We start from the raw sequence: 22979 nt of genomic DNA on the forward strand, positions 1-22979 counted from the left end.
GGTCGTCTGGACATGCTGCTGTTTTAGCTAACTTTGTGAACAATCTACCGGTAGGTTTGTGTCAGTAAACTGGGCTCTCATTGGCTCATGAGAGGCTGTAAGTGCTGATTGATTGACATGCCTGTCAGCTACTCATTGTGCTTACAAGAGGCAGACTGTACCAAGCGGGGAGAGCTGTAATAAGTTACTAAGTATAATTTCACATGCTAAATATGCCCATGCCACTGCGCTGCAGTGGGCAAATGTGGGTGCGCCAGCAGTGCGTAAGCGTGCTCATGGCCCAGCATTCAAGCAGAGGCAGGGATAAAACGTATCACCCCCGGGATGAAAATTTATCATGGGGGGGGTTATCAGAACCAGAAGGGGGGAAACCCTGGCAAGTTGCACCCGCTCATACGTCCAATTGTCATTCAGTTACTGCCACTGAATCACTGGAGTCTCTGAAAAGTTATGAGATGTGACTTTGTGCAAAATTTGAAGTAAACATACATGAATAGTATTTGATTCTGATCAAGTTTTGTATTCTTTTTGTTCTGTGAGAGGAAGTTTTAATAACCAGAGGAAAGGATGCTAGGGTGGAAGTTGTGGTGGGCAAAGCTGCATAAGGTGAAAACAACAAAAAAGTATATATACAAACCAAGACAGCGCAAAATTCAAACACTAATGTACTTCATCTCAGACTGTTATGTCCAAACAGTGCTTATTGATCCAGTTTAGAAACTTTGCATTAGGGCTGAGTGGCGAGAACCAAACATCTTATCTAGATATTTCTAAGCCGAATGGTGATACACAATATATCTCTCTATTTTTTTTCTGTAAATAAATAAAAACAAATTCAATTTTAAGACGAATCCACATGGCCCCCATACATATGGAGCGTGGAAAAATAAGTAAAATGCTAATTCCCCATTTAGCCTACACATTTCAAATCAATTATGTTCTAGACAATAAGCATTGTACTGTTTGTGGGTCATACTGTGAATTATATAATTTTATTATATATATATTTTTGGGGGTCTGTTTATGCATTTACTCAGTGAGGAGAACAGTGCATAGAGTCAGAAATGAGGCGAGACCCCCACTGGGCCATCCGCGGCTCTCTATAAATGATCTTTCTACTGGGCATTTGGACCACTGTCTCTTTTAAAACAACATTCAACATTGTACTCACCAAAAACCAGATGAAGGCGTAAGAAGCATGGTATGATATTTCGGTATTTAAATATAAACAATGTTGTCTTAGACAATAATTGGTTTGATTATGTTGATATAAGATATTCGTATATCTTTAAAAGTCCATTTATTTCCCAGCCATTCTTTGCATAATGAATTGGTCCCACACATTTAGCACAAAGCTAAGGTGATGACCAACCTCTAAGCTAGCTGCACTAACAAAATGATCAGTATCAGCAGATCTCAGTCAATAATGACTGCCGTCGTATTGGCTGCTAGAAATTTAATTAGGGCATAGTTTAGTTGCAACTTGAAGTACGATTTTTATTTACTTTAATGTGATTAAAGGCAACAGCTAGCGGCTTTAGGAAACATGAATCCGTTTATTACAGCACTTAGTTTAGCTTAGCATAAACACTGTAGGCAAGTGAAAGCATCTCAACAATATAGCAGAAAGGTTTTCTAGGGGTCACTAGGCCAATCAGTGTTGAAAGTCCTTACAGTGAAATCGTGACTCCAGTAACAAATGTATTAAATTAATATCTGCCTCAGTGCATTGTTTCTGTCCTCAGAGGCCTGTATACATTGTTAATACATCTTAAATGGAGCTACACATTAAGCAGAACAATAACTGGAGCAAGTGGCATGTAATTGGTCTCTTTGAAGGAGAAAGTTAGCGCGTGTGTGTTGCTAGTCTAGTTCTCGGAGGGTGATGCGTCTGGAGAGGACAGGCGGATAATCTCACTAATGAACCCAGAATCTGCTTATGCTGCGGAGAATAAGAAAGTCATTACAGGCTGCATCTTATGTCATTTGGAGCACTTAGAGGGGAAACTTGTGTTGCCACAGTCATTCATCTCTACTGCTCGACTACCCCACACCCCCAGCCTTTCGCCTTGCAGGGCTCTAAGTGCACTCCTTCAGGCAAAAGAGAGAGAGAAGAAGAAGAAAAGGAAACAGACGAAAGCACAGAGGATCTCGGTTATACAAGTTGCAAATTAAAAAGCATGCACTCCATGAGGGGAGAGCAGAAGTTGGAGAGAGTAGTTAGCTCTGACAAGTTTTCAACAAGCCATTATTACTTCAGTGCAGCTCGTTTAAATGTGGGCTCGCTGCCAGTCGACAGTGTTTCAGCAGACTTTGATATGAAAGATATGAAACTGAAAGAAAACAAATGAAAACTCTCAGGACCTCTTTCAGTTGAGTATTAAATATCTTATAAACAATTGATAGGAAACACTTGAGATTCTTTTTCTTATTAATAATCGGGTTGTCACGATATCTGATTTACGTGCTTTGATACAATTCTAGGAAAATCAATCAGTACTGAAAGTTAACCCTTAGAGCTCATGTGGCACAGATCCGTGCCGCAGGCACACCCCTTCATAAATTGCTTTATAACTTTTGAACCGTAAGTCGTGGGCACTAACTTGTTTTTTTTTTTTTTTTTTAATTAAAGCTCTCCATTGTGCCTTTCTAATCATGTCCATGCATTTGTAGCTCTTACAGAACATTTTCTAGTGAGCCCAGAACTTGGCTGACTATCTGGGGTCTCCAAGGACAGCATTGTCCTTTTATAAACACAGTTTATAAAAATGTTAATAACTTTTGATCCATAAGTCATAGAAACTTACTCTTCTTTCCTCTGAAAGCTGACCATTGTGCCGTTCTTTTGCTACCATCGATGTCTCTGTAACCCTAAAGGACGCCATTTTAGCGAGCCTGGAACTTCGGTGACTTTTCAGGGTCTTTGGAGATTAAATTCATTTTATTTTTTGTTTCGTCTTAATTTTCCATTTTAGGTGGTTAGTGAACATCTCCTCTCACTTTGCTTTTCATTTTTCTGCTTCAAAGAGAGAGAAATCAAGAAAAGATGTTCTCTGGTGTTAGCTTCCTTCAGTATTAAGCTTTTTACTGTTGTACTGTTGCTTTGTTTCGAGGTTATGTATTATTTCTTTAATTTTCAATAAACAGAATGTTACTCAGCTACAGTTGCAATTCAGCCTTAAGGGGGATTCTAGTTTGAAATAAAACAATCACTGAAAGGTTAATTTGCTGCCCCACATCTTAGTCAGTACACAATGCAGCAACATAACCTCAAATAGACAAGGCAATCAATTTTTTATGGCCTGTGATTTTTACAACTTCTGTGGCTTGAATCAAAGTGATAATAATTGTTAATCACAAACTAAGATGTTCAGGGCTTCTGAGACGAGTTAATTTTCTTTGCAGAACAGATAAGTGAGAGTACCATAGTGAAAGAAACCAACTGTGCTGATGTTTGTAAATCCACCAGTTTAGCCAATCATTGACTGTAAAGTATTTGCCACCAAATGTTGACTTTAGAAGGAATAACCCTGATCTGTTAACCCTCTGTTATCCATAACTATAAGAGTGTTGACAGAAATGCAACCTGAAAGGTTTTAGTTAGCACCATAACCATGTAATGTTTATTTAACATGTAACCGATAGCTTTGTCAGAGGTAGAGTTAGTAAGCCGGGGGTCAGGGGTTCAATCCCCAGCTTCTTCAGTCACATGTAGTGTTCTTGGTCAGGATCTCCCAAAAGTCCCACTGTTGCATCAGTGGTGTTTAAAATGTTTTTGAATGGGATTATCTGAAACTGATGGAAAGCCCAAAAATCCTTCAAGGATGATAACTGTTGGGGGTTTGCACCAGCTCAGGACATCCACACATTAAATTCTAACCATAAAGTCTTTAAAAAAGTTGGTATCTATTTGCAGGAAAATGGTTCAACAAGCACAAAGGGAGCCAAGCACAGGAACACCCGATGGCAAAGTTGTGACCCAGCCCACAGTGTCACAGCATGGCAGCGCTGTAGAAACCAGTAAGGAGTACTGTCAAAAAATGTTATTTTACTGTGAAAGATTCTTTGCTTTTAGTATTTATGAGGGGAGAAAGGTAAGAAGAAAGATTTTAAGACATTTTTTTGACCAAGTCTTTTTTCTAGCACTTAACTTGATGAATTTGTCATATACAGACATCAACGTGACATCCTGTGTGACTCCTGACCTTTTCTGGTTTGTTTTTTTTTGTTGTGGTGCTTCTTTGATGCAATAAGGTAGAATTCTTAGATTAAATACAAAACATTCAATATTAATACACATGATAAATAACATACAATATGATATGATGCATTAAGATCAATACATGCTGACATGTTGTGATTCCATAATGAGATGCATTAACTTATAATATGATACCTTAATACAGTATGACACTTTAATACAAAATGGTATGATGCCTTACAATATGTTACTTTAATGGCCCCTGAGGGTGGGGGCTCTGTTTGTGCTGCTAGCAAAGCACAATCCATTTTGAGAGGCATCTTCCCTGTTTAATATGGCTAACAGTGAATCTTTTTTATACATGACAATCACTTAAATAAAGATGAGGAAATATGAAGATACATACCTTGCCCTCAGCTTCTAGGGCGCTTCAGTGGGTATTAAAGAGAAAGACACACCCTATGCTTTTACATAATGCAAAAAAAAATTGGGGACACTGCTCAAAGGGAATATCAAACACCATGATCTGATATGATATTCTGACACAAAATGGCATGATACCGTACAATACAATACAATTTCAATATTACAAAACACGTTGATACAAAATAATATGAAGTGATACCATATGATACTTGGATACAATATGATACATGATATGATACAATTTGATGCAATCGGTGTTAATTTTGTCAACCAAAACTAAAAATGTTCGGCGATAGCCTTTTTTCCGTGACGAAAACTAGACTAAGACTAGCCAAAGATAGATCTGTGATGACTGAAACTGACAAAAAATAAGATGAGTTTTGTCAAGATGACTAAAACAAGACTAAAATGTAATTTAGTTGTTTGTCGGACATTCATAATCCATGATATTTCTCCACCATGGGTAAATCTGTCAAAAAACAATGTACCAGTTTTTCTTCTACCTCTCAGCTGTAGAAAGCAGGGACCTCAGGTTAGGCAGTCACTCAGGTGGTCACTATCATGACTTGGTACCAGATTTAGGCAAGAGAATTAATGCTTGGACTAAAAGTAAAGGCTAAAATGTAAGGACTTTTTATTAACTTAAACTAGACTAAAATGTTTTGGAGTTTTTTTCGACTAAAACTACACTAAAACTGAAAATGGTAGAAATGACTAACGTGACTAAAACTAAAAAACATGAAATCAAAAGACAGACTAACTCAAAAATTAAAAATAGCTGTCAAAATTAACACTGGATGCAGTATCGTTAGCATCATAGCATGATTGCCTGAGTCAGATTTTAAGGTTAAGTTCTACCAGATGTGTGACAATTTTCTTTAGCAAAGAAAGCCACAACAAAAACTACATAACAAATAAAAGTGACCTAATAGATAATAAAGATTATAATTATTTTGATGACTTAGGCATATAAGCACTGTTGCAGTGGGCTAAGGATATAGGAGTAGGGTTAAGCAGATATCACAATTTGACCAAAAAATGACCCAGGCAATTATGCTATGAGGCTAACAATATAATATGATAGAATACAACATGATACTTTGATACAAGATGATATTGAACAATGCAGTACTTAATGCAATATGACATGATACCATACAACATGATACTTTATTGCAATATGGCAATACAGTACAGTGCTGAGATTTGTATGTTTTGATACAAAACCTAGTCATTATATGATAGTTTCATAGGATATGATACAAAACAGTAATTGGGTGCAAAATGTTATGATAAGGTATGATACCTTGGTACGATCAAGAATATTGTATAATACTTGGAAACAATGTGATACAAACTTGTAAGGGACTCAGGTGCTTTGCATATGCATTTACTGCCTCTACAGTGGAATCAATAAATAAATGAGAAGAAAAACGTGAACAGTTAAGCGCATAAAAAATATGAGATAAGCCATATTGCACAAGACATGCATTCCAAATATGACATAAATAAGAGAAAATGATAGGAGCTGTTTTCTTTAATACGTTTGTCAACAGTGAAACATGTTATATGTGCAGGACCTAAAGGTAGCTCTTAAGGAACTTTATTGTTTTCACAAATGATTTACCTCTTGTATGAGAAGAAACCCACATAGCCATGTATGCAGATGACTCGACAATATTTTTGTTAGCCTCTTCAATTGGAGAAAAAAACAATATTTTGCAGAAAGGGTAAACTGGAAACAGGGTGATTCGGCTGTGGGCCTATTACAACATGGTTTGTGTGTGTGTGTGTATATATATATATATATAATTACATATATAACATATATATATGTAATATATATACATATACATATATATACACATATGTGTATATATATGTATATGTATATATATATTTATGTATGTATGTATATGTATATATATATGTATATATGTGTATATATATATATGTATGTATGTATATGTATGTATGTATATGTATATATGTGTGTATATATATATATGTGTATGTATATGTATGTATATATACACATATATATGTGTGTGTATATATATTTATATATATATATATATATTACATATATATACATATTACATATATATACATATAAATATATATATACATATAAATATATATACATATATATGTACATATACATATATATACATATATATGTGTACACATATACATGTATATATATGTATATGTATATATATTTATATGTATGTATATGTTTATATATATACATACAGATGTATATGGGCATGCATGTCATTTTATCTGATGATAGAGAGACAACAATTAGGACATGAGTTTTAAAATGTGTAATTAAGATGTTGTGTTTTTACGTACTGTCTGTTAAATGGATGGCCATTTTGTTCCTCTTTTGTATGACGATGTTCATTATACTTTGAAAGGAGCTGATTCTTGGTTTAGACTGTGTTTGAGAAAGAGAATCAGATTTGATTAAATTGATAATTTAATTTGAATTCTGTTAACTGTGGATGATTCTTATATTTATTGTGTTTCCATTCGTTACAGCAGCACAGGGCTCCACACACACATTGCCAATTGCAAAAGGCACTGGAGCCTTCAAAACACCTATTACAAGTTCAACAGCCAAAACATTGAAGAACAAGACATCTCCATCAGAGGACAAAGAAAACAGCTCTCCTCCGAGAGAAAGAAGCAAAGCCACTATGGTGCTGGTGTCGTCTGGATTAAGCCCCAGTGAACAGGTTTTCATTCACCCATACAGGCAATAAATGTGTTTATTTAGGGTTTTAAATAATAAGCACATTAACCAACCTGTCTCCCCCAGATAATGGTGAAAAAGTTTGCGAAAAGAGTTGGTGCTCGTGTGGTTTCCCAGGTAACACTAGAGGTGACCCATATCATCATGCACACAGGTTAGTATCAGTGTTCAGGGCTTTAATTGATGGTTTCATCATGGCTGGGGAAATTCAACTTAAGGTCTTTCGAGGTCCTGCTTTCAAATATTTTCTTAAGCAAGAACAATTAAAGTTTCCAGAAGTACATTTTTCTTTGAATATGAAGTTCCAGCTTGTTTTGTGCGTCTTTCAAAAGCTCTCCTCAGAGATAAGCTCTCTGTTTCTCTCTCTCACCCACTCGTGCTCTCCTCCAATCATCCGCTTCTTGCTAATTACCCACTCTGATAGATTATTTTTAATTTCAGAGCTCACTGTCTCCAAAGCACCATATTAACTGTCAACGTTTAAGACTTCCTCCCCTCCTATAACAGCAGCTGTTTCCCCGGTAACTAAAAAAAAAAGGGAACGTCGGGTCTGTTCATCTTTGTGGTTAAAGGTTGAACAGGAGCGGGGAGATGTCCATCTCCCACCATTAGCAGAAAATAATAATCATTTGAAATTACGTTCGAGGACTATCACTAAAGTGCACTTGACTCTCGCCTGGAATACAAATCAACAGATAATGAGTAAATTTCCCGAAGGGAAAAATAACCTCTGTGATCATCCAGGATTTATGCCTGCAAAGCTCTTCACTGTTTCTGTTTGTTCATTTACTAAATGATAAAAAGAGGATTTGATTCATTTAGACTGCTGGAAATGAACAACAGAGCAAACATGTTGTTTCACTATAATGGTGGGAGATAATGTGTTAACATGCTTATCCTTCCTGTGTTATATCTGGCATGCATTTATATTTTGTTGAAACTCGTGATGTTCCTAGGCATTCAATGTTTTATCTGTTTAAATTCCATTCATAACAGTGTTAAGCCTATTAGTTTAATGTCAAATAAATGCATTATTTAAACCAACTTCACACTGCAACAGTAAAACAACAAAATCCTCTTTACCAGACAAACTGATGACATTGTTAGCATCTTGTAGGAACAGTGTGGTTTAGCACTATTTTGATACAGAAAATGAGGATAAAGTTGAAGTAGACAGTGTGAGATTATACTTACATACAGAACTTTCATAAATAATTCAGATCCCCTTCACTTTTTAAATTTTATGTTGCAGCATGAAGTTACACTCATTTAAATTCATTTTTCCCTTATTAGTCAACACTCAGCACCCCATCATGACAGTGCAAACAAAATGTTAAAAAGTTTTTCAAATTGATTAGGGCTGTCAAAAGATCAAAACTTTTAATCATGATTAATTGCACAGATTTCATAGTTACCTCAAGGTTAATCGTGAATGCCTGGTATTCCAGATAGCAAGTCCATCCCTGCTTGCAGAGTTTGTCTGAGCATCTCCCTTGTAAACAATCCAGCATGGCTAAGGGGGCGGCTCTCTGTATTAGCGGTGTGCTCGGCCAGTGAGTGGTACGGGCTATTTAAGACTCTGCAAACTCCTGGTAACTCAGTTCACATCGACAGTAAAAACAAATAACTTCAGTCTCATCCTGCATGATCTGAAATCTGAACCTGCCATTTAAAAGTCTGTCCTGTATCCCTTTCTGCTCGCTTGCACTGCATCACAGCGGCGCCGCTTCCTAATCTGGCAACCACGGGATGGGTCGAGGGTCACACAGAACGTGCATGCATTAATCATGCGACAAAAAAATTAGTGGCGTTAAAAGTAATTTGAGTAAACGCAATATTAACGCGTTAACTTTGACAGCCCTAAGATTTATTAAAAAGAAAAACAGAAATATATCTCATTGACATAAGTATTCATATTCCTTACTTGGAACTCAGTTGAAGCACTTTTGCCAGCGGAATTTTCTACCGTTCTTCTTTGCAAATACTCTCAAGTTCAGTCAGATTGGGTTGGGACCGTTGGTTGACAGCTATTTTCAAGTTTCTCCAGAGATCTTCGATGGGATTCATGTTAGGGCTCTGGCTGGGACATTCACAGAGTTGTCCCTAAGCCTGTCCTGCGTTGGTCATTGTCACGTTGGCAGGTGAACCTTTGGTCCAGTCTGAGGTCCTGAGCACTGCAGAGCAGGTTTTCATTGAGGATATCTGTAATTCACTCCATTCAGCTTTCCATCAACCCTGACCAGTCTCCCAGCCCCTGCTGCTGAAAAACACCCCCACAGCATGATGCTGCCACCACGATGCTTCATTGTTGGGATTATACTGGGCAGGTGATGAGCAGCGCCCAGTTTCCTCCAGACATAATGCTTAGAATTGAGACAGCTCAATCTTGGTGTCATCAGACCAGAGAATCTTGTTTCTCTCAGGCTGAAAGTTCTTCAGGAGCTTTCTGGAGCTTTTGAACTTAGCAGGGGCTTCAGTCTAGCCACTCTACCATAAGCCCAGATCAGTGAAGGTCTATAGTGATGGTTGTCCTTCTGGAACTTCATCTCATCTTCACACATGATCTCTGGATTTTAATCAGAGTGACCTTCAGGTTCTAGGTCACCTCTCTTACTAAGGCCCTTCTCCCCTGATTGCTCAGTTTGGCTGGGCGACACCCACAGTTAAACCCAGATTTTCAGGAGAGTAGTGCAGGTGGCAATAAAGTTAATTTTTAAAACCTGAGTAGTATTAGATTATTAGTTTATTGGTTTATTTCTCTTTTAAGATTTTTTTGTATGGAGGAACAGGGATCTGTTAGAGCTCATCGTGAGCTAACAGATTCCTCTAGTTCCCAAATTAACTGTAAAAGTTGTCAGAGTGTGGTATCATATGGATGTTTTATGAGAAGGAGCTACCTAAGCCGCTTAAATATAAGCATCATAAATGATAATGTGATTGAATAAGCCATTTGTTGGAAGAAGGAGCAATAGTTATTACTTTATATTGGGTTTTATTTTTATTACATTATACATCTAGCATTGTATGCAACAGGGGTATATTTATGCATCTAGATGCATTCTGAAATATGGGTGCTTTTACTTAAGTAGTAAAAATTAAACAGGGGAGCATTTCTTAATAGCAGCTGCTGTTACACTTTGTTTAAATCTTTACATTTAGGTGCGTTTTTAAAGTATTTTGGGGTCTTTTGCCTTTATTCAATAGGAAACCTGAAGAGACGAGAAACACAAGGAAAGTGGGGAAGGACGAGCAGACGATCAGTGCTTAACTGGGATGTTGAGCATCTTTTCTCACATCTCTGTTTTCTTCTCCTCCAGATGAACATCTGGTCTGCGAGCGCACACTGAAGTATTTCCTCGGCATCGCAGGCAGGAAGTGGGTCGTTAGCTTCCAGTGTAAGTCCTTCTAACTCACACAACGATACATCTAAACACAAAACAGCGTGACGCTGGAATAAAAGCAGTGTGTTACATAATGCAGTCCCCACCAGAAGTGTTTTTGACAATAAGATCATGAGTTTTTGTTCCTCTCTGCAGGGATCTCAGAGTGCTTCAAGCAAAAGAAACTCTTAGACGAGGTACGCTTGCCTGTTGTGCTCTCTGTGTGTCTCTATGTTGAATCAAGGCTGCATGATGAATATCTCCATGTGGTTTGCTGTGATACCTCATAAATTATTTGGCATCCATTTGCTTGAGTAATCCCTGCATCTTGTTCTGAGAAGTGCAAGTATAATCCTTTCTCCAGACTTAGTTTAATATCTCTTTTATATTAAACGTAGTCTCCAATATGCTGGCCAGTTATTAGCATTAAGTGTATGTAGAGAAGGAAACCATGCATTAATAATAAACCCTGTCAAACTGAGGGATGCTCTGTGTTCTCTTTAGAGCATTTTTGACCCTTACAATAAATCAAATCATCTTAGTTGCCTATCAGCAGTTCTGTTATTAGATAACAGTGAATAACTGCTTCAGTTATTTAAAAGCCAAGGGTTTTAAGTATTTGTTATGAAGGCTCATTTTCCAAATGTTCATTTACTGAACTGACTTTGCTTTGTTTGCTCAGGGCCTCTATGAAGTCAGAGGTGACGTTGTGAACGGAGCAAACCACCAGGGCCCCATGAGAGCCAGAACCACTGATGACAATGACGTGAGTCCTCTACACGCTGAGGAAGATAGGTTTAATTCTGTCTTATTAGGGGTGCATCAATGTATCGTGACCCTAATTTGTGGCATCAATATTGCAGCAATGCAAATCACATTCTGAAAGTTATTACAGATTTTAGTTTAGTTTAGTTTAGTTTTTACCTTTTTAACTGAAAAACATAAATTTGGCTCGGAGAAGGATGTAGATGTCTCAACATAAGTCACAAACTTTATATGTAATAATAAGATAATTCCCCGATGAGGCAGATATTCATACAGTAAATATGTCGGGAAGTCCCACATAAACTTGCATGCACCCATATAACTACTTAGAAATGAACATACATTATGTTATTCCATCAGTGCAGAAGCACATTTGAATACATGCAGCCTGCTTGCAAAATGTTCATTTTTACATTTATTTTTATCAAATCTGTTCCCCATTCAAACTCAGACTGCAACTTTAAGTTAAACTACTGATTTTTTTCACACATCTATAAAAATCTCATACAGATTTTAACAAAGTATGAATATGAATAAACATCCTTCTTTCCAGAAGTTTCCTTAATGCCCTTGTGACTAAAAGAAGAAAAAATGCTATCTTAAAAAAACATCCCTGGTTATGACTTGGTAATAGGGAAAAATGTATGAACTAATCAGTGATTCAGCCCAACACCAAGAAGTTAATCCTTTCATTCAAAACTTAAGAAAATGTTGCACCTGCTGAGGAGTGTCTTGGCCAATTGAAAAGAAAAGAAGTTTTCTATGCATTTAAGTGTGGTAAACTTCAGTAGCTCAAGTTCTGACCTAGGAAATTAAAAAAAAAACATCCAGCTATCAATTCTTTATTTCAGCAAAAGTAGTCAGTGAAGTCCTTTGAATAAATAAATCTGATGCATTTGTTAAAGATTTAAGTACTTGCTTGTTACCGTCTGTGTCCCTGGGCATGAAAACACGTTCGGGTGCAGGTAGAGTTTATGTTCTGTTCATTCATCTGTCATGCAGACAAGGCTAGCTGCAGAGGATGATGGGAAAGATGGCCTCAGCTGAGAGGGAACAAACTGATACTGTCATGGAAACAAAGAAAACAAAGCTATAATGAGAATAAAATACTCCATTTGTATAGCACTTTCCAATACTGGTAACAAAGTGCTTCACAACAAATATTAAACAGAGCAAACAAGCACAGAAAAAATTAGGTAAGCGTTATAATTAGGAAACAAATACAGTGAAAGTTAAAACATTAATAATAATATTAATATTTGTGGTGTTAGCTTTCCATCTAAAGGATCCGAACTATTTATACTCTCAAAAAATTCTTATTATTATTAAGAACATTTTTTTCGGTTGGTAACGAAGAAGATTCGCCTGGCTCTCTCTGTCTTCTTCTGAACTGTCGTGACCTGGATCTAAGCCCATTTCTGTTGTAGACTAAAGCAACTGATAAAAAAAATATTAGTAAACTATATCTTAAGACCACTATGTCTTTAAAAGATAAATACAAAAAGAAAAACTTTATATGCATGTTAAAAAATGTAATGCAAAATTTAGCAAGGGCAAAGCAATAAAAACAAATTTATCACAAAATGTCAAAAAAAAAGGATTTCAGCAAAAACCTGATCAAAATAGAATGACTGAAAATATTTTTAAATTTGGAAGAGAGGAGAGGAAATAAAAGCAGTCAAAAAAAGTCTCAAAAATTCGAAAACACAAAAATGCTTCCAAAAGTCCAAACTTCCACAAAAAGAACCCCCTCCATTCCCTCTGAGCAACGGAAGTAGAGGAAACTTTGTGGTGGAATTGAAATCAGAAATTTTTCAGCTGCAGCTGAGGAGGAAAACATGGCTAAACTGCCTGGAGGCTGGATCAGAAACATCTGCAGAACAACAAACAAAGGGTCTTCTTTGCAGCTTCCAAAACTCCTTCCCTTAAAAAGATCAAAGTCCTTGGTTAAGTCCATCTGAACTTTTTTGGTAAAACTTTGTGACTCAACATTCAGTTGGATAGATTTTCATATTTTATCCAGGCATTCTGGTCCATATCTGTGTTTACTTGGCTATCCATAACATATTAGTCCTTAATTACATGAAATCTCTGATTTATTCTACCTAAGTAACTTCTGCTTTTTTGTAACAGCCTGAAGATTCTGACATCTCACACATCCTGTCACATCTTTCCTGCCTAATAGTTTTTTACAGCCTTTAAACTCGTAATCACACTTTAAAACTTACAGTGCTTTCAGAAAATATTCAGAGCCCCTTCACTTTTTTCAATTTTGTTATGTTGCAGCCTGATGCTACAGTCGTTTAAATTCATTTTTTAGTCTCATTAATTTGCATTCAGTACCCCAAAATGTGGAAGAAGAATTCTAGAAATCTTTCAAATTTATTAAAAAGAAAAAAAGTAAATCTAATACTTGTTGGTTATACTATAGAATTATTTATTGCTCATGTTTGTGGGACAATAAATAAGTCAGTAAATTGTAGTCAGTTGAATGCACATACCCTAACATTAACTCTTACAGCATTTAGAGACATGATAATGATACTAAAAGAGAAAGAAACATGCACAATAGCCCACTAACTTGCTAGTTAGAGCAAAGTGTCTGACCCCCAATAAAAGTGAAGAAAACCAAATCAAGTGTCCCAGTAACTAACAGCACATGTAGTTATTTCTCCCTGTTGCACCATCTTAGCTCAGGCCATGTTGTAAAAAGCTAATTGTGATGTCCCTCCTGGTGTAAGGCCAGCAGCTCCGGTTCTGCTCCCACTGACAGGGAAAATTAGAAACGGCTGGATGTCATGTCGGCTGTATCCCTGCCTTTGAAGAAGCTCTGCTAATTGAATTAGTCTGTAATTTCAGGGCTTATACAAACGGCTTCGACACATTCACAGCGCTTTGATGGAGGCAGGCAGATTGTCCCGCTCGTACTCGCTCTCTGTCACCTGCTCTGCTTTGACAAACAGGTTAAAAATGAAGAGCTGGGACTCTCTCTGCTGAATGTTGATGTACTGGAAATCAGTCCAAGAAACTTTGTGTATGCGAGTGTGTTTGTGTGTCTTATCATACACTTTAAAAGCTCCCTGAAGGACATTAGGTGTTGTCTAAATTAAAAATCAGTAACAGAAACACTTTTTCATCTCAGCAAGCACCTCAGGCTAATGATCGTTATGGAGGTGTGAGAAAAATTAGTATTTCTCTCTCCAGCTGCTTGGACATTTATCTTCTAAACACTGTGTATGAGCCTGTGAGGTGAGCTGCACATTTCCTTTCAGGTAGTTACCACGGTTCAAGGAAACTATTTTATATTCCTATTTCACGAAGGCTTATTGACCCTTAGTGCAATAAAACAATGTGTCTGCTGTGCCGGCTGGATCGTTCTTCTCAACGTGCTAAAAGCGAGATATTACCTCTGTGTTTGCCCTCACTAGTCAGCTCATCAGTGAATTTACAGGATTACAGAAAGGTATCAGCGTTTTCCACTCTAGTGAGGAGTACCTGTAAGAAATTACAAAATATGAATGAAGTGTTCCAACCCTACTACCTTCAGAGTTGGTTTGTTAAAAAATACTCAGCCGTTGTTAAACTCCTCAAATACACTGTCACTGAAAGTTTTCTGAAGGTTAAGTCCTCTGAATGAATATGCTTCTTTTTACATTTCACAGAAAAGAAATTTATCCCTTTTCTTCCTTTTTCTCCTCTTCAGCTGCTCATGAAGGGCTACAAGATCTGCTTCCAAGGGCCTTTCACAGACATGACCACAGGTAACACATCAGTGAAGTAACATTACCAAGAAAAATGATCTGAAAATGGTTTTCTATCTACTGTACATGACTACTGAGCTATGCTATTCCTATATAACCAGAGGCAATGCAACAATATGTGAGCCCTGTGAAAAGCTATCTCTCCAGCCCCACCATTACTACTTAAATAAACCAAAACAAGTACTGCAACTCCTCCTCTATTATGAAAACAGTTATTTTATGCTCGCATAATAATCACAGTTTTCACTCTAAATATTAGAGGGAAACACAAGAGTGAAAGTGTGATATTCCTTTGGTGATATCTGCGGTCATATTTATTTAGATATCACATACTAATACTATAATATAGGATAAACAGGGAGGTTTAGAGACGTACACACAGTAGTCCTCATCTATCACAAGGATATTTCCATGCACAGATCAGCATTTATCAGTCTGGATATGAGCGTATGGTATGGTAAAATACCTCTGAGCTTGTGTATGCAGGTGTTTACTCACTTTCTAGTGGGAATTTCGAAGTGTTACATCAGGTATGACTTTTAAAATGTGTTAGAAATTAAACCAAAGATTTGAAAATCCCTGAGCAATAGTGCTTTTGAAAATATTATCTTTGATGAATGAACATTTCTTTATTGGTTTGTTTTGAAAATGAAAAAAAAAAAAACAGGCTGACATATTTATCAAAACTCGTTCAATCATAGGCTGTGATTGGCAAGATATGGACATTGTCGTAGGATTATTTCTATACCCAAATGTGCACTGGTTTCTACCCAAGTTTGACAAATCAGGGCCTGTGTCTCAGTTAAAATAGAGGCAAACAATGTAAAGGAATCATGACCTAGCATTGACAGCTGCAGTAAACCTGGGAATGGTACTCTTGAAACAACAAGCTAGATCATTTTCCTCTTTACTTTTGTTGTTGACAAAGCTGGTATCATTAGTCTCAACCCTTCTCGATTTTAAATGGTTAATTAGGGAGACTTGACATTGATAAGCCCTGTTCTCAAAATGAACCTGTTCTAACTGAGAGTGTTATAATGGCAGCAGCAAAACACAGCTCACACAGGGGTGTTTCTCTGAACTGCACTAGTTTTTATCGAAAATGAACACTGCCAGTGCAAAAAAAGGGCAGCCATGGACACCAGCCCAATATTAAGTCAAAGTCCCTGAAGTGCAAGAGGGGGGCCAGAATCCAGTGTAAAAATGACAGACACTGTCGTCCTCTGTTTTCAAATTGTTACAGATTTTTGTTTAAAGAATAGGTGTTACACCAGAGTGGTAAACCTGTTACTTTTTTAATGAATGAATCATGGGTGAATCATTTTACATAAACAGACATTTCTCTGTTTCCTTATTTGTGTTTTCTTTGTGCCATTACCTGTTATATATTGAGCTATGATGTTTTGGATATCATGACATTCTGTTTATATTTACATAATGTCCAAACTGTATTAATTTATTGGTTGAATTAACTTAATTTCATTCACTCTTCAGGTTTAAAATGAAGCTCCACTATCTTATTTATGAAAATATAATTATGAAGACATTTTCAAGTAGAATCAATTTTCCCAAACCTAACAGTGTCATTTAGAAAGCATTTCAGAGTCTTGACATTACAGCCTTGTTCCAGCAGTAAGGCCAGCATGTAGAGTGTAATTATTGATTTCATTAGGTGTAGCAGATCAGTGTCTTGCAGAAAAATGAGTCAACAAAGAGAGCTTTTTTAATTTGTTTTAATTATCTGCAGTCCCAGGGTTACACTATCTATTGACCTTTTTCAGAAAATAACACTGAGTGGTATGGGTAGTTGAGAAACAAAGAGGTGATGAGTACATTTTAATATTCCTGTCTGCAGAAACTGATTTTTAACTCAAGTTTCCTCTGGTTTTCTGAGATTCCACTGCCAGAGATTAAACTTTAAGTTAATTTGTATACTACTGCACAGTGTAATAGAGTATCAACAAAGATATACTGTAGATAGATCTGCATGTATTTGAACAGCCACACAAGTTTCATCATGTTGCTTCTGTTCACCACCACAATGGATGTGAAATAAAAAGATGAAGATATCACTGAATTGGGTTTCACAAAAATGACAGTCATGATTCAGAATTACAGCCATTTTATTCAGAATATATAATGTCCAAAGAGGTGTCAATGTAAGTGAATGATGCCATAATTAGGCTGATAAAGATGAATCTATCAGAGGGACAGCAATTCTTTAGCAGTGGCCAAATTAACAATTTGGTACATTCTGGAGAAGAAAGAACGCGCAGGCAAACTAAATAACAACAAAAGGCCTGGATGACCACGGAGGACAAGTGAATGATGGCAGAATCCTTTCCTAGAATGAAAAGCATGTAGACAAGTCAAGAATACTTTGAAGATGTTCTATGTATCATTGTCAGAGTCTACAATCAAGATACTCCTTCATGAATGTGTATATGGACAGAAGTATTTGGCCACACCTGTTGATTATTGAATTCAGGTGTTTCAATCAGACCCCTCGCCACAGGTGTATGAAATCAAGCACCTAGCTGTGCGGTTATTCTGAAGAGCTCAGTGACTTCAAGCATGGTACTGTGATGGATGCTACCTTTGCAAAAGGATGGTTTGTGAAATTTCCTCCCTGATGGATATTCCACAGTCAACTGTAAGTGATATTAATAGAAAGTGGAAGCGTTTTAACCTTGCAAAGCAGATGGATACGCCCATTTCTGTGTTTCTCACTGGTGAATCCATTTTGCAAAGCTCCCGTTTACTCCTTCGGTGGAGGCGCAGCTCAATAGCGGCTACGTCACAGGTTTTGTTGCTCTGATTGGCCCGTAAAGATGTGACAGACAGAATGTTCATCCAATCCAAGTTTCCCAGATGGATGTGTGAAACACATGTGTGAAACACATCCATCTGGCGTGCCAGGTTAGAAGCGTTTTGGAATAACAGCAAATCAGCCGTAAAGCTGAAGAGTCCTCATCTTCCACTGGCATGAATGTAAGCATTGAAGAACTTGACTGGCCCACACAGAGTTCTGACTGTGATTATGTTATAGTTTTAGTTTGTCCAGATACTGTCAAGCTCTTGATAATGGAGGTACTTTGAATAAAATGGCTGTAATTTCTACATGATGAATGCCATATTTTTTGACAGCTGTTAGAATAAAGACAAAAGTCTACTCTTTAGTCACATCTTGCTATTTTATTTCAAATCAAGTGTGGTGGTAAATATAAGCACAATGATAAACATTGTTTGGCTGTCCAAATACGTACAGACCTAACTTTATAAGTGAGGTATATGATTATATAGTTGTCATCCTGTTCAGACAACTTAAATTACTCATCATTTTTGTTTCCTTTTTTGTCTTGTCTCAGAAAAAACAGCACCCAGACAGCACAGAAATGTCAGAACATGGATAATGTGTCTGAATACTGAACACAAAAACAAGAATTGTACTCTTAATTTGCATTTTTTCAAAGGAAACAGACAAGAATACTCTGCAAACTTTCCCTTTGTCATGAAATTGTTTCCTGTTTTAATACAGCTTCCTTGCTGTTTGCACTTTGTTTTGTCGATTGAAAATTTCTCTGCTAAAGCACATTTATTCACTTTTATTGATGTTTGTATCCTGCAGGACTCTGATAGACACCCAGCCTGCATTTAAAGAGAAAATGGAAAAAAATAACAATAAAAAAGGAGAAGGGCCGTTCTCACAGGTTTTGACTGACATAGTTTGAAACCTGTGCTGTCTTTTTTCAACCCCTGTCGTTTCAGCACTGTAGAACAATGACAGGTGTTTCCACAGCGTGGGTGGAATGAATACAGACTAAGGGGTTGTGTGAGACATTTTCAGTGAGGTTTTGTCATCTTGCACAGCGGTTGCTATGGTGTTGGTTTGCTGAGAGGGTTATTTCTTACGAGAAAGTAAGAATAGGCCTCCAGTCAATACTAAAGGGCTTTTACTGTCTTCATCAAATCTATTTCAAGGGGATCATCATTGTGTTTTATGCTGATATACAGATAATAATTTAAGAAGGGGAACATCCACTGATAACCAGTATGGTGGCTAATAAATTAAATCACTGTGCTCATTAACTTAAAGCTCCTGTGAAACACTACTCTGTCAACAGGGGGCTCCAAAATCACAAAAGAGCCATTTCCTCTACAGGAGTGTCAGACTTTCTCTTTGCATCTTTATTTACAGTGCTGATATATTTTATTATTTAGTTGAAATGTGAAATGACTGTGAGAGGGGCTTACTTAGCAAGCAATCTTAAGAATCTTTTTTCCCTAAACTTAACTTGCAAAACCTTAGTTCAAAAAAAGTTGGGACGTTGTGTAAAATGTGTGTGAACAGAATGAAGTTATTTGCAAAACTTAGGTTTTATGAATACAGCACCAAGAAAATATATTTAATGTTCAAACTGATACCCTTTGTTTTATGTATAGCTTATTTACTTGTGAAACATACATACATTAAATTTTATCTCTGTAGAACAATTTGTGAACATTCCGTAACAGGCAACTGCAAGACATTTTAAAATTTTACCATCTAATTTTAATGGATGAATGGAAAAGTACACTTTGGTCCACATTTCTAATCGTTTTTGGAGATAACGGTTGTAGAGTACTCCAGGCTATAGAGTGGAAGGACTATCCAGATTTTTATCAATGCTAGATTCAGAAGCATCTGTGGTGTTGTGGGGGTGTTTTAGTGCCCATGGAATAGGTCACTTGCACATCTGTGATGGCACCATTAATACTGAGAGGTACATACAGGTTTTGGAGAAACATACCTCCATCCAGACAATGTCTTTTCAGGGATGTCCCTGCTTATTTCAACAAGATAATGGCCAGCCAAATTCTTCATGAGTTACAATATTATAGCTTCACATTCAAATGGCTTGGATACTAGACTAGCCTGCAAGCAATTTCAGTGTTCCAACAAAATGTGCCTTCAGTCCCCAGATGGTTACGAAGTGTTTGAAAGAAAAAGTGAGTGTAGATTTCCAAAATCAAAGTTCCTCAGTTTGAACATTAAATACAGAGACACAGCAGTCAGTCTCTAGTTCATGTATACTGGTCTTTAGCTTCTTAATTTGAATGTTTTAACATTAAAAAACCAAAGAAAAAGTTTTGAAGAAGAGTCCTTCATGCTAAATGCTTCAATAGTTTAATCCCCCCAGCGTGACTGAATGGACACATAGATCATGGGTGAGGGTCTCAGGGGAGTCGTTGCTTAAAAACCCTGGAGACAGCAGTCTTTGGTTTCTTCCTTCATGTGGCTCTTTTAAGTGCTCCTGCAGCATCCTCCCGCTGCCCGCTCGATCGATGAAGCTTTGCTAATGGCTCGACATCTGCTAGCTAGCATGAGGAGTTTAAAGACTTTCTCTTACACGGCACAAACATGAGGGTGGAGTCTGTTTCAGGATTTCATCCATTATTTAATTGCGCATGTCAGTGGATTTAATTAATGAGGTTTTGTAGCCATACAGAAAATAAAACAAGTGGATTGAGGTTTTCCTGACACTAGAGTTGTTGTGTTTAAGGAAAGGGAAGTACTGATAATTTCTTTCAAGGTGTATTTGATGTATTTTGTCTAAACCAAGCAAAATATGTGATGAGTGATGGAGAGAGGTGAATATATTGATCTGTCTGGATGTATTTATTGACCTGTTTTCCTCCCAGACATTCAAAGGAAGTCTGAGCTTTGCTGTTGCAAAATCTTCAAGGTTAAAAGGATTAAAGTGAAGAAATTATATGAAGGTATGAAAAAGATGCTGTTGACATTGACTGTTTTGTTTGTGTTGAATGTTGCAGATGAAATGGAGTGGATGGTGGAGCTCTGTGGAGCCACTGTAGTCAGAGATCCACTTCAGTTGGACTGTAAACAGGTAAGAGAACTGGGACTCTTCAACAGAAGAAATAAACAATGTGGTGGCAAAAAGAACAAAAGCAGGCCCTTGCATCTTTATTTTCCTCTGTCCAAGATTAGTTCTTAGTCCAGGTATCACGGATATTGTTACGACTTTTTGGTCATCTGTCAGACTAAAATGTCACAATCTGTTTTAAAATTTCGATAATTCGTCATAGTAGATACAATAGATTTACCAGAAAATAATGTAGAATCAATTCCCCTTCTCATTTTGGAACAGATCAAAATTACAAGGTAATTTATAATTTGGATAACTGAAAAATACCAGCAGAATCAGTGACTTACTCATCAGCTTCTGCAGTGCTTTGTGCTTTTGTATCATTTGCTAATTTGTTGTTGCCTTTATGAACAGATAAAAATGAAAACTTCTGTTTTTGGCTCTAAATAAAGCCTTGGCATGTCTGTAAACTCTTGTGCCTTTACATCAGCACAGTATGTTTCCATTTAAATTATTTTATTCATTTCTGTTCCTTGTGATTTGTGTTAAAGTCGTTCAAGCAAACATTAGCACACAGGAACCATGAAACTGTCAGGTCAGTGCACGTGTCTCCACCAAACACTTCTGTGGCTTTCAAGGCTCCACCTTCATAACAGACCTACACTAAAAGCTCAAGAATTCTTCAGATGCTTGTTTTGCCTTACTTTAAAGGATATTTTGGTGTTTTTGAAGTTGAGTTGTATGAGGAAGGAGGAAGAAAATCTACATAATTTAGCGAGTTGAAGCAAAAATGAGCCAAAAAAAAACAAATTTTGTGTTTGGCACTATTTTACATTGCAAGCTTCAGCTACTGGCTATCTGCCACTGCGTATCTGAGCAGCTGCATGAGTCGGCAGGCTTCATCAGACGAAATAACAAACTTAGCTTAAACTGGTTATTTTAGCTGTTGCTTCAGTTTTTGTTTTCATAAAGTAAACATAATGTGCCGGCTGTAGCTTGTCTAATTATCAGGCATTAGAAGAATAAAGCGACAGCTATTACTTACTTGCATTAATTACTTTTAACTTACTTTGACGACAACTTCCCTTCAGCTCTTCTGGTCAGGGTTGGTTACTCCAATTTCTCCTCAGAAACTTGAAGAAGGTCCATAAAGCGACAGCATTCAGTAAGGCAAGGAACTCTGTATGGGGAGTGATGCAGGCTGCAGATGTCTGTGAGCTGTGATCCTTGATTAGAAATGTCCTGAAGAAATGTTGATAAGTCCCACTCGTGACACCAGCAGCTCTCTCTGGATATTGGCCCACAGTTTCCACACTTACTCCACCAGGTATTCTGGATCTCTCCTGCTAACCACTCTCCACTAAAGTTTTTCTCCTTTCTCTTTCTCCCTGCTGAGTTTATTCCTCGGTGTACCTCGGTGTACTACGGTCATGAAAGTACTCCATCATATCCACAGTCAACGGCATCATCACTAGAGTTAAAGAAGCTAATTTTAGATATTTTTTTTTTAGCTTAGCTTGTTGTTTTCTCTGTCAATGTCCAAACAGCTGTTCAGATACGCTGAGGCATATAAGCACATAGCCAGTAACAGAATATTGTTTTGCAAAATAGTGCCAAACACAGAGGCCTTCTAGGTGAAAAATAAAACACTTAAAAAATTTTTTGATATGGCGTACATTGAACCAGCATTGTTTTGTGGCCCATTTTTGTCTGAAACTTGCTAAATTATGCAGGGCAACTTTACCTGTCTGCTTTGCTTCCCTCAAAGTGTCCCGTCTGAAGGTGCAGCACATGTGTTGATGTAATTTTTCTTGTCGG

General features: G+C 37.1%; 1 protein-coding gene across 4 annotated transcripts in view; it reads left to right on the forward strand.

Moving 5' to 3' along the window:
- The window catches only part of LOC121528827 (breast cancer type 1 susceptibility protein-like), a 42102-nt gene that overhangs the window by 13509 nt on the left and 5614 nt on the right, over positions 1-22979 (forward strand). For 2 of the 4 annotated variants that reach the window (XM_041816436.1, XM_041816437.1), the window contains 8 exons: positions 3917-4020; positions 7175-7371; positions 7455-7542; positions 10706-10783; positions 10925-10965; positions 11451-11534; positions 15237-15294; positions 21109-21182. In XM_041816436.1, coding sequence (XP_041672370.1) covers positions 3917-4020; positions 7175-7371; positions 7455-7542; positions 10706-10783; positions 10925-10965; positions 11451-11534; positions 15237-15294; positions 21109-21182 — 724 coding nt within the window. Of the gene's footprint in view, positions 1-3916; positions 4021-4173; positions 4347-7174; positions 7372-7454; positions 7543-10705; positions 10784-10924; positions 10966-11450; positions 11535-15236; positions 15295-21108; positions 21183-22979 lie in introns of those variants that run through there. The other 2 variants (XM_041816438.1, XM_041816439.1) reach the window with 2 other exon arrangements.

Source organism: Cheilinus undulatus, linkage group 20 (assembly GCF_018320785.1).
Source record: "Cheilinus undulatus linkage group 20, ASM1832078v1, whole genome shotgun sequence".
NCBI classification, from domain to species: Eukaryota; Metazoa; Chordata; class Actinopteri; order Labriformes; family Labridae; genus Cheilinus; species Cheilinus undulatus.